Source organism: Primulina tabacum, chromosome 15 (assembly GCF_025594145.1).
Source record: "Primulina tabacum isolate GXHZ01 chromosome 15, ASM2559414v2, whole genome shotgun sequence".
Taxonomy (NCBI): Eukaryota; Viridiplantae; Streptophyta; class Magnoliopsida; order Lamiales; family Gesneriaceae; genus Primulina; species Primulina tabacum.
The window spans coordinates 9,175,922-9,189,021 of NC_134564.1; the positions used below are offsets into that span (position 1 = coordinate 9,175,922).

Below are 13,100 nucleotides of genomic sequence, written 5' to 3' on the forward strand. Positions count from 1 at the left end.
TTTTGTGTCCACTATTCGAATAGGGACTTCTTCATATTTGAGTTCTTCGTTGAGGTTTCCTTCAATCATCAGTGGTGCAACTTTGAGTACATGACTCGGGTCTGGGACATACTTCCTCAGTTGTGAGATGTGGAAAACGTTATGTATCCTGGCCATGTCTGGTGGTAACGCTAATCGGTAGGCTAAGGTTCCTACCTTTTCCAGTATCTCAGACGGTCCCACGTATCTCGGATTCAACTTTCCGGATTTACTGAATCGAACTACTCCTTTCATAGGGGAGACCTTGACGTAAGCTTTCTCACCAATTTCTAATTCTAACGGTCTTCTTTTTAGATCGGCCCAGCTCTTCTGTCTATCCTCGGCTGCCTTGAGTCTCTCCTTGATTATGACTACTTTATCAACGGTTGGGAGGGCCCGTTATCCTAATAACTATTTATTAGCATGCAATCATGATTAATCAGTAAACAGCGGAAAAGTGAGTTAAAAATATGCGTTTGGGCCTATAAAAATTTCGTCATGACCTTCCCGTAAATAGGACATACCAGAAAATCAAATACTCAAAATAAACAACATATGCCCTCAATAAACACAACAGCATACACTCGTGCCAGCCAGACACGATCATGACATATCCAAACCAAAATATCATAGAGTCGACAAGGCTCGATAATACCATAATACAATCCTCCAAATATATACATAGAGTATCTGGGAGACAGCAACACCATGCAGTACCTAAATACAACTGCGTCTACTCTGAAGGAGCTCTGGTACTTCCTGAGACTTCCTCTCGAGCGCCTGAGGTCGAACCACCTGTACCACCTGTCATGTCCACACACAAAAGACACGACAGCCCCCTCTCAGGGGTCTGTTACCCCAGTACGAGACATCAAGAAACCACGATATATGACATAGAAATATCATGATGCCATGTATGAATGCAATGCATGAATAGGTGCAAGATATCAGGATATCAGGAGTCAAATGATCGTTATCAACAATCATACATATATGCTCGATCTGGTCCACGACTCAGCAGACCGTGCCTGGGATATGGCCTAGCCTCGAAGCCAGCAACTACCTAAGTCGGACCGAATCAAGGTAGCTAAACATCTCCAGAACACCATATCATATCATATATATAACGGATCTCAACCGAAATATAACTGGATTTCAATAACAGATAGGCTCAATATGATATGTTCAGTGGTATTGATGTTTCTAACTAAAATAAAATGTGTGTGAACCAAAGAAATATTTTATTTTATTTTGCACATCAATTACCAACTGATAATATGCGAGTCAGCATATAATATCACATAAATCAGCAAATAGCAAATAAATCATACACAGGATCATCAGATGCATCTGTCAGACATCGTGAAAATAACTGATCTCTACGTACCTCAACTAATTTACCAGTAATTTAAATCCTCAAGAAAGTCCTGAAATTTCCAACTCAGACAAATCACCTGAATATTAATTTAAATGGTTTTATTATCATATAACAATCCCACAACCATTTAAATTCACTAAAAATCCAATTTCAACAATTTAGGCATTTTAAATTCCTAAAATTTCAATATTCGACTAAAATGCCTAAAATTAATCATTTCAATTTTTATTCGTCGTAAATCATCGAACTAGCTGATAGTCGATTTGTAGCCTCACTAATTTGATAATATCTAATTAAATATTCTGAAAATCGCTAACAAATTTCTAAAATTTAATCGATACCTCGATTCAACTCAAAGTTTGTAAAAATATAATCAATATCAATATTGATATCAAATTTAACCAAAAATGGAGAAACCCTAAAACAATTTCTGGAATCATAGTTTATACCTCAATATATATACCAAAACGAAGCCTATGACCCAGAGAACAAAAGCCCTCAATAAATTTCCGAACTCCGGCGACGTACGGCGACGATTCAGCGGAGAAAGGGGCGACGGGTTTTCGAAAATGTCGAGAAACACTTCAATATGGGTAGCAAAACGTAGCTCTCGTTGAGAGCTTTCCAACCATATATTTACTATAATTTTTCGATGACTGATGGTGGAAATACAGGCGGTCAAAAAGACGACAGTGACTTGAAGATTTGTTACGGGAATAGTTTCGGTTTCTGGAGAAAGAAGATAGCTACGGTTTCAGATGGTGAGGATGATGTTGGATTATCAATTTACATTTAATATATATATATATATATATATATATATATTAATAGTAATATGATATGTGTGTGTTTTATCTTTTCTTCTTTTGGGTTCGAAACTTGACCCGGTCCATTTTATTTCAACTCTCGTGTGTTATAAAATTTAAATATGCATAAACACAAAATTTAATTATTTGGCTTAATTACTTTAAATTCCTCAATTTAAAATAATTAATCTTAATTATCGCCAAATAACATATAATTAAATCGGGTCATTACATTTCTCCCCCTCTAACAAAAGATTTCGTCCTCGAAATCGAAACACACAACACACCTTATATACAACCTAATCACACATCTACTACTGATAATACATAGGAAAGTCAGAGTACATGGAATAACTTGTGACAATTTCAAACAAGTGAGGCCATTCTTGATGCATTTTAGCCTCCAATTCCCATGTTGTCTCTTCAGTCCCATGTCTATTCCACTGTACCTAGCCAGTGTAATCGTCTTATTTCGAAGTTGCTTATCCTTTCTGTAACGCCCCGAAAATTTAAAAGTCCACGCAAACCACATGCGCAAATTATTAAATTCCTTGTGCATTTCAATTAATGGTTTTAATTGCATGGATTAATTTTGTTGTGTATATTTACATGTTTAAAATATACTTTTCTATATGATTGCATTAAAATATATTTTTAAAGGTTATTCGAGTTGCGATCGAGGAACGGAGACCGAGGGTTGAAAAATAGAAAATATTTTTATTAAATAGTTGTTTTTAATTATTTAAAAGGGTGTTGCTTTTTCTTATTTTTGAAAATAAGGGGTTTTGAGGTGATTTTATACTCCGGGACGTAATTTTTATCGGTGTTGGATTTTCAACAAAATACGAACGTTTTGACAACCCGGCTAATAAATTCACAAACTTATTTTCACAAAATTATTTTTAGTATTTAATTAAAGATTAATGAGCCTAATTAAATCCCTTATTGGGCTTAAGCCTAATTAGTTATTAATTAAACTATATAATATGATTAAACCCTCCCCAAACCCTACACATATACACGCCTTCCACTTTTTAAAATTCTATCAAACTCTCCCTCAAACTCAAGACACGGCACTCACAATTTCAATTAGAAAGTTTGAAGGTTCAAGGGAAAATTCACCCAAGGTTTCTCGTCGCCGTTCTTCGATTCGTCAACGTATATTCGTGCGTAAATTACGCAAAGACACGCCATAATTCTTCCTTTTCTTATCTTTCACACCATAGTAATTATTTAAAATCGTTTGTGTGAAAAACATAATATACTTATGAATATTTTCGAAATATTTCACATACATATGGTAAACTTATGGTTTTATATCCCAAAATCATGTTTAATATATGTTGAAGGGGCTGCCATGATTAGGGAAAGATCAAGTAAGGTTTTTTACACGCTTTAGGGTCCTATACACACACCATACATGCTGCTAGCATGAAGAGAACAAGGCTTGAAACCATGGGCAGAGAACAGCAGATAGGGCCGAGAGTTTTCAAAGGGGTGTGTGCTTATTGTGGTTCCCTTGATCGATCACTTTGCATGGGGCTTAGAGATGCGACCAGGTCTCGAGGAGGGCTCGTGATGGTCGTGGTTAAGGGTCAGGAAGGGTCCTAGCATGGCTAGGACCCCTTGTGCGCAGCATAGGAGGAGTCCCATGGAACAGGGACTCCTCACGCGGGCTGGTGGAAGCGACAGAAGACCAGGGGGCTTGCTGCTGGGGCTGGGTGGTTCAGGATAGGTTCATCAGAGTCCTAGGGTCATGGGCAGGGGTCGGACGATGGGTTGGTGCGGCTGAGTTAGCTGTGGCTCGAGAAAACGTGAGTAATCCATGGGAGCGCGCAGGCTGCCATCTTTGGTGCAGGTGGCTCGTGCGCGGGTTCTATGGTCATGGGCTGGTCTGGGTGCGGTCTGGGCATGGTTCAGGGTCAGTGAGTGTTCGAGGTGGTCGCTGATTAGGAGCTGGAAGTGTCCTTGCTAGCTAGGAGACTTGGGCGAAATAGGTAGATTGAGCGCAGGATTAGTGGTCACTTTCCAGGGAGTTTTTGAGCGGGCCGGGGATAGTTTTACGGGCTGAGCTTGGTCAGTAGGGTCCATAGATGGGTTGGCTAGGTTTTGGTTCAAGGTGGCTCGGGCGTGGCTCGAGTAAATTGGGAGATGGCTCGGCGTGTTCGTCGATGGGTCAAAAACGAGATTTTAAAGACAAAAATTGAATCCATGGGTCCATGGGGGTGGCTTATGACTTGGAAGGGTAGAATAAATCTTAAAAATGTTATGTTTAAAATTTGGGATCAAAATAACGAGGTTTGGATTTATTCGGAATTTAATCGCCGCACGAAACTCTAATTAACGAGTTTATTGAAACGCTAGTTTTAAGCTTCATAAAATTATGAAAAATTAGGTTTAAGCTTAAATAATTATTAGAAGTCTAAGTTTTTAATTTGGGAATTTTATATTAAGGTTTGGTTTAATTTGGGATTAAAACGCAGTAATACGTCTTATTTAAATATTAATTTAAAAGTCATCGATTTAAGCTAAATAAACATATGATAAAATTCATGTAAGTTTAAATAATTATTTGGGACATGTTAGAGTCAAGAAATTAAGAAAATATCAAAAATGAGAAATTTTACGTCTAGGGGTAAAACGCTCTTTTCACACCTAGAAATTAGTAATCGTCATGACAGTGCCCTAAATGCTGTTTTTATGATATTGTGATTATTTTTAAATGTTTATGATGTTTCCATGATTAAATTATGATTTTTAAAATGTCTATTTCATTTTTATGATTTATGGAAGACATTTAAAAGACATGTTGAATGCTTGGTTTCAAAAACAAAATGTTATGTTATGCATGATTTTTCTAAAGTGATGTGAATGAAAAATGTTGAAGGATGTGAAATAATTGTGACTAATTCGTTAATGTTGGCGACGTCGTGAAGGTTATGGTCTCAGTGGGAGCCCGACGATCGTGTTTCCATAATAGCGAATATGTGGTAACGGATATGTGGTAACGGATATATGGTAACGGTTTTGTGGTAACGGAAGAATGGGAATATCGTGAGGGGAAAAGGCCCCAGAGGGAGCCCATTTATGGGAAAAGACCCCAGAGGGAGCCCCGACGATCGTATTTCTATTCGAATCATGATAGGCCAGGGCCCAGTTGACCGGTGAGAGTGTTGCTGGTGTCCCCCGCCGCCCAGTACTGTGGTTTTATGTAGATGGATCCATCGACCCTCATGAGCATGATCAGGAAAGTCACAATTAACGATCTGAATTCAACAAAGGAAAAGGAAAAGGAAAAGGAAAATGATTATGATCAAGTTAAAACGTTTTATGTCATGATAAGAAAAACTATCAAGATTTTATGTGCATGTCCTGAAATGTTATTTTTACTTAAAAGTATTTTCACTGTTGCATGCGATTTTATACGTATTATTTGTTATAAAGATTATGATGTGTTGAGTCTTTAGACTCACTAGGTGTGATGGATGCAGGTGAGGATGTAGGAGGACTTGACGGATGATGAGACTGGACTGAAGGTGCACACAACCCGAGGACCAGCGCTACATTTTCCGCATTATGCTTTATGATTTAAGTTAAAGATTTTTAAGATTATTTATTTATGCTTTTGAGAGATTTTTGAGAGGTTTAGTATGGGCTTTACCTTTCAAATTATTGCTTTTTAGGTTTGGTAAAACAGTAGACGATTTTACTTTACGACTATTTCACTCGAATTTTTAAATACTAGTTGATTGAGGTTTTATTTTAAAAATGGCAAAATATTTTATAAAAATATTTTCATGAATTAAGTGAGTTGGCCGAAATATTTTAAAAAAAAAATTTCTAGTACTTTTAAAGCAATAAAAAGGGCAGACGTTTCACTTTCGATTAAGAATATGTATAGGATACTCAACATAGCTAAGAGAACTGTCCAACTCCACATCCTCGGGTCTCAGAACATGAGATGAATCCGGCTCATACTTCCGCAGCATAGATACATGAAACACACCATGTATAGCAGACAAACTCTGCGGCAAGTCCAATCTATAAGCCAATATGCCGATCCTCTCAACAATAGTATACAGTTCAATATAACGTGGAGCTAACTTCCCTTTTCGCCCAAATCTCATCGTGCCACGGAATGGTGACACTCTCAAGAAAACTTGATCACCAACCTGAAATTCCAAGGGCCTACGTCTTTTATTTGCGTAGCTAGCTTGACGATCCTGAGATGCTTTCATCCTTTTTCTAATCAAATTTATCTTTTCATTCATTTCTTCAATGAACTCAGGTTGTGCCAATGGTTTTTCTCCAACTTCATTCCAACATACAGGCGATCGACACCTTCTATCATACAAAGCTTCGAATGGTGCCATCCCAATAGTTGTTTGAAAACTATTATTGTAGGAGAATTCGACCAATGGTAAAGATTCTTGCCAGTTTCCACCAAAATCCATGACCACAGATCGTAACATATCTTCCAAAGTTTGTATAGTCCTCTCTGTCTGACCATCTGTTTGGGGATGATAAGCTGTACTCATTGCCAACTTAGTACCCAAAGCATTCTGAAGACTACTCCAAAACTTGGAAGCAAATCTAGGATCTCGGTCAGATACAATAGATACTGGAACTCCATGTAATCGAATAACATTATCCACATATAATCGTTCCATTTTAATATAAGCATAAGTACGATCGTATGGAATAAAGTGTGCTGATTTAGACAATCTTTCGACTATCACCCAGATTGCATCACAACCTCTGTTTGATCTGGGCAAGTGAGTCACGAAATCCATTGCAATATGTTCCCAGTTCCATTGTGGTATTTCTAAACTCTGTAACATACCTCCAGGTTTCACTCTTTCGGCTTTAACCTGCTGGCATGTCAAACATTTCACTACAAATTCTGAAATATCTCTCTTCATCGCATCCCACCAGAAATATGGTTTCAGTATGTGGTACATTCTATGAGTACCAGGATGAACACTATGACGGCTGCAATGCGCCTCTTGAAGCAATGCTTCTTTCAATCCTGTGACATTTGGTACCACTAATCTGTTATTCATTCGTAAACAACCATCTGATGAGATATTGTATTTATCTGGGTTACCCGACAAAACCAGATCTTTCGATTTCTGAACCTGTGAATCATTCTTTTGAGCTTTCTTGATCTTCAAAATAATCTTCGGCTCAAATTGTAAAGCAGAAACAATAAAATGATTGCCTTTCGGCTGAAAAGTCCAACCAGAAGTACATAAATCATCATAATTCTGCCAGACATGGATAGATGCTATCATAACATCCTGATATTTCCGGCTTAATGCATCTACAACTTGATTCATTTTTCCTGGCCGATACTGTATTTCACAGTCAAAATCCTTCAATAAATCTAACCATCGTCTCTGCCTCATATTCAGTTCTGATTGAGTAAACAGGTATTTCAAACTCTTATGATCTGAGTAGATAATAAACTGCTCACCGTATAGATAGTTTCGCCAATTTTTTAAAGCAAAAACAATGGCTGCTAGTTCAAGATTATGAACTGGATATCGGGATTCATGTGTTTTCAATTGCCTTGAAGCATATGCAATAACTTTTCCATGTTGCATTAAAACACATCCCAAACCTCTTGATGATGCATCAGTACAAACCACAAATCCACCTGATCCAGATGGCAATGCCAAAACTGGTGTTGTTGTCAACTTTTCTTTCAATGTAAGAAAACTATTCTCACATTCATCTGACCAAATAAATCTTGCATCTTTCTTAGTCAGTTGGGTAATAGGTCGGGAAATCTGCGAAAATCCTTCAATGAATCGTCTATAATACCCAGCCAATCCCATAAAACTTCGAAGCTCCGGTATATTGGTTGGTCTAGCCCAATTCAGGATTGCTTCAACTTTACTCGGATCTACAGATATACCTTCGGCTGATATCACGTGACCCAAAAATATCACGCTATCCATCCAAAATTCACACTTCGACAACTTAGCATACAATTGAGAATCTCGAAGTGTTTGAAGAACCAATCGTAAATGCTCTTTATGTTCCCGTTTTGATCTCGAATACACCAGTATATCATCAATAAAGACAATAACAAATTTATCCAGAAAATTTCTGAACACTCTATTCATTAGATCCATAAACACTGCTGGTGCATTTGTTAAACCAAATGACATTACTAGAAATTCATAATGCCCATATCTAGTTCTAAAAGCTGTTTTAGGAACATCCTCTTCTCTAACCCGAAGTTGATGGTATCCGGATCGAAGATCAATCTTCGAATAAACAGAATTTCCTTGAAGCTGATCAAACAAGTCATCAATTCTAGGCAGAGGGTATTTATTTTTAACAGTAACTCGATTGAGCTGCCTATAATCAATGCACATTCTCATGGAACCATCTTTCTTCTTTACGAACAGTACAGGTGCTCCCCAGGGTGACATACTAGGGCGTATATAACCTTTTTCGAGTAAATCCTGTAACTGCTCTTTCAATTCTTTCAGTTCTGCAGGATCCATTCTGTACGGCGCTCTAGAGATCGGCTAGTACCCGGCATCAAGTCGATGCTAAAATCAATTTCTCTCTGCGATGGAAAGCCTGGTATTTCTTCAGGAAAGACATCGGGAAATTCTTTCGCTACTGGGATATCAGATAATTTCGGTTCTTTCTTGGTAGCATCCACAGCATAAACCATATATCCCTCATTTCCTAAAGATAATAATCTAAACATTTCCATCGCTGAGACTAACGATATCTTAGCCTGTGATCCTCGACCATAAAAATTCCATTTGCTACCATAGTATGGCCTAAATCGTACTACACCATGAAAACAATCTGCAGTGGCTCGATAACTAGACAGTGTGTCCATACCAATGATACAATCAAAATCATGCATCGGTAATACAATCAAGTTTGTGATCATAATGCTATCATCGAAATGCAACACACAATCTAACACAATTTGCCCAGATGGAATAAATCGACCAGTTGGCGTAGACACAGATACAGTTTCATGAAATGGTGTGGTCCAAAGTTTATATTCATCAACATAATCGGATGCAATGAATGAATGAGATGCTCCAGTATCAAATAAAACTCGTGCAATATGATCGCAAATAAGGCAAGTACCTGCGATCACCCCGCCTGGAGCCTCTCTAGCCTGATCCTCGGTCAAAGCATATACTCGGGCTTGTTGAGGACCCTGGAAAGACTGTGGCACATTACCCCTGACCTGTGGGTAACTAGACTGTTGGTACGACGGTGCAGGAGCAAATGGTCGCTGAGATGAGGCACCTGGAAAACTACCTCTGGCATAAGGCAACTGCTGTGGCTGCATCTGTCCTTGTACACGGCTCGGACAAACTTAGGCATAATGCCCTGGCTGACCACAGCTATGACATGACCCCAATACTCCGCTACACTGCGCAGTAGGGTGTCTGCCCCCACATCTATCACAGAAAATCATGGGGTACTGTCCACCTGTCACACTTTGTGAACTGCTCGAACTAGATGAACTGGACTGATATTTCTTTTTAAACTATTTTCCTTTTGGTTTGAATTGTTTTTGTTTCTGTTGGTATGACTGTTGAGATGGAAAAGATGGTGTACCTGCTGAAAAATATGAACCACCACTAGGCATTTGTGGAGCCTGTGGTTGTCTACCCCTTTTCAATCCAGCCTCAATTCCAATCGCCTTGTCCACAGCTTCGGCATAAGTTGTAGGCGACCCAACCATAACCATAGCATGTATTTGAAAGTCCAGTCCTTCCAAAAATTTTGAAATTTTACCTTTATTGCTGACAGCCACATGTGGTACATAAGTGAGAAGAGCAGAAATTTGTCGAGCATATTCCTCAACAGACATATTGCCCTGAACTAGTCGATGAAATTCTGATTCTCTGGCTGAGTAATAGGATGGTGGAGCAAATTCTTGGAGAAATTTAGCATGAAACACCTCCCAAGTAATCTGACTACCTGTTTGTTGCAGTACATTTGTAGTAGCCTCCCACCAACGATGTGCACGATCCCGTAGTTGGAGGACTGCCATAGTTAACCTTCTATTAGAATCATAATGTACTGTGTTGAACAGGAATTCTATGTGTTTCAACCATTCTTCTGCTCGATCACTGCCTTCATTTCCAAAGAATTTCGCATGATGCATATTCTGAAATCGAGCTACAGCCAATTCCATTTCATCAACTCGGTGAACTAACTGTTCTACCTCTGCATCAGCTTTAGCGGCTATCTCTAGAGCAGGACGCCCGCGCCTACCTCGAGGAACTCTGTCATTTCCTCCGATATTTTGTGCCCCGGACTCCTGAGCCACTTCTTTTCCTTTTCCTTTATTTCCTCTAGTTGTCATTCTACTCCCAAAATATTCAATAACCTCAATGTAAGCCAAAACACTGAAATAAAACTCAAATGTATAGTCTACATGTCATATCCCTAAGATACTAACATGTAATTCATGCCAGACAAGAGCAAGTAATTTCAAATAATCAAACACATGCGCACAAATATCTTGTGCCTAAACTCGAGTGTAATAACTCTAGTACGAGCGTATCCCAGTCTACGCTTTGATACCAACTGTGAGGGCCCGTTATCCTAATAACGATTTATTAGAATGCAATCATGATTAATCAGTAAACAGCGGAAAAGTGAGTTAAAAATTTGCGTTTGGGCCTATAAAAATTTCGGCATGACCTTCCCGTAAATAGGACATACCAGAAAATCAAATACTCAAAATAAACAACATATGCCCTCAATAAACACAACAGCATACACACGTGCCAGCCAGACACGATCATGACATATCCAAACCAAAATATCATAGAGTCGACAAGGCTCGATAATACCATAATACAATCCTCCAAATATATACATAGAGTATCTGGGAGACAGCAACACCACGCAGTACCTAAATACAACTGCGTCTACTCTCAAATAGCTCTGGTACTTCCCGAGGCTTCCTCTCGAGCGCCTGAGGTCGAACCACCTGTACCACCTGTCATGTCCACACACAAAAGACATGACAGCCCCCTCTCGGGGGTCAGTAACCCCAGTACGAGACATCAATAAACCACGATATATGACATAGAAATATAATGATGCCATGCATGAATGCAATGCATGAATAGGTGCAAGATATCAGGATATCAAGAGTCAAATGATCGATATCAACAATCATACATATATGCTCGAGCTGGTCCACGACTCAGCGGACCGTGCCTGGGATATGGCCCAGCCTCGAAGCCAGCAACTACCTAAGCCGGACCGAATCAAGGTAGGCAAACATCTCCAGAACACCATATCATATCATATATATAACGGATCTCAACCGAAATATAACTGGATCTCAATAACAGATAGGCTCAATATGATATGTTCAGTGGTATTGATGTGTCTAACTAAAATAAAATGTGTGTGAACCAAAGAAATATTTTATTTTATTTTGCACATCAATTACCAACTGATAATATGCGAGTCAGCATATAATATCACATAAATCAGCAAATAGCAAATAAATCATACACAGGATCATCAGATGCCTCTGTCAGACATCGTGAAAATAACTGATCTCTACGTACCTCAACTAATTTACCAGTAATTTAAATCCTCAAGAAAGTCCTGGAATTGCCAACTCAGACAAATCACCTGAATATTAATTTAAATGGTTTTATTATCATATAACAATCCCACAACCATTTAAATTCACTAAAAATCCAATTTCAACAATTTAGGCATTTTAAATTCCTAAAATTTCAATATTCGACTAAAATGCCTAAAATTAATCATTTCGATTTTTATTCGTCGTAAATCATCGAACTAGCTGATAGTCGATTTGTAGCCTCACTAATTTGATAATATCTAATTAAATATTCTGAAAATCGCTAACAAATTTCTAAAATTTAATCGATACCTCGATTCAACTCAAAGTTTGTAAAAATATAATCAATATCAATATTGATATCAAATTTAACCAAAAATGGAGAAACTTTAAAACAATTTCTGGAATCATAGTTTATACCTCAATATATATACCAAAAAAAAGCCTATGACCCAGAGAACAAAAGCCCTCAATAAATTTCCGAACTCCGGCGACGTACGACGACGATTTAGCGGAGAAAGGGGCGACGGGATTTCGAAAAATGTCGAGAAACACTTCAATATGGGTACCAAAACGTAGCTCTCGTCGAGAGCTTTCCAACCATATATTTACTTTAATTTTTCGATGACTGATGGTGGAAATACAGGCGGTCAAAAAGACGACAGTGACTTGAAGATTTGTTACGGGAATAGTTTCGGTTTCTGGAGAAAGAAGATAGCTACGGTTTCAGATGGTGATGATGATGTTGGATTATCAATTTACATTTAATATATATATGTATATATATATATATATATCTTTTCTTCTTTTGGGTTCGAAACTTGACCCGGTCCATTTTATTTCAACTCTCGTGTGTTATAAAATTTAAATATGCATAAACACACAATTTAATTATTTGGCTTAATTATTTTAAATTCCTCAATTTAAAATAATTAATCTTAATTATCGCCAAATAACATATAATTAAATCGGGTCATTACAACGGTTAACTGAATGAGTTCTGGTCCGGTAACAGCTTTTTCTCCAACTTCGTCCCAATATAGAGGCGAACGACACTTCCGACCATACAAAGCCTCATATGGAGCCATCTCGATACTACTATGGTAGTTGTTATAGGCGAACTCTATTAACGGTATTTGTTCACTCCAATTTCCAGAAAAATCCAGTGCACATGCCCTCAGCATATCTTCGAGGGTTTGAATTGTCCTTTCGGTTTGGCCATCAGTCTGGGGATGATAGGCCGTGCTGAGAGTGGCATTGGTTCCCATAGCCTTTTGGAAACTTTTCCAAA

At 38.2% G+C, this 13,100-nt stretch overlaps 2 protein-coding genes and 1 long non-coding RNA gene across 3 annotated transcripts; all 3 read right to left on the reverse strand.

The window, feature by feature from the left end:
* Positions 1-511: 511 nt before the first annotated feature.
* LOC142525859 (uncharacterized) lies at positions 512-10,564 on the reverse strand. Its single transcript, XM_075630144.1, has 2 exons — positions 9,331-10,564; positions 512-822 (listed from the first exon to the last, which is right to left on the reverse strand). The coding sequence occupies exon 1, from the start codon at positions 10,562-10,564 to the stop codon at positions 9,740-9,742; it is 825 nt and encodes a 274-aa protein (XP_075486259.1). The 3' UTR covers positions 512-822; positions 9,331-9,739.
* On the reverse strand, positions 8,702-9,538 carry LOC142525858 (uncharacterized). The gene has a single exon (XM_075630143.1). It carries the CDS (start codon positions 9,536-9,538, stop codon positions 8,702-8,704), a length of 837 nt encoding a protein of 278 aa, XP_075486258.1.
* A 1,042-nt stretch (positions 10,565-11,606) lies between the features above and the next one.
* On the reverse strand, positions 11,607-12,537 carry LOC142527701 (uncharacterized). Its single transcript, XR_012815504.1, has 2 exons — positions 12,230-12,537; positions 11,607-11,856 (listed from the first exon to the last, which is right to left on the reverse strand). It is a non-coding gene; the product is annotated as an uncharacterized LOC142527701 (long non-coding RNA).
* Positions 12,538-13,100: the final 563 nt, after the last annotated feature.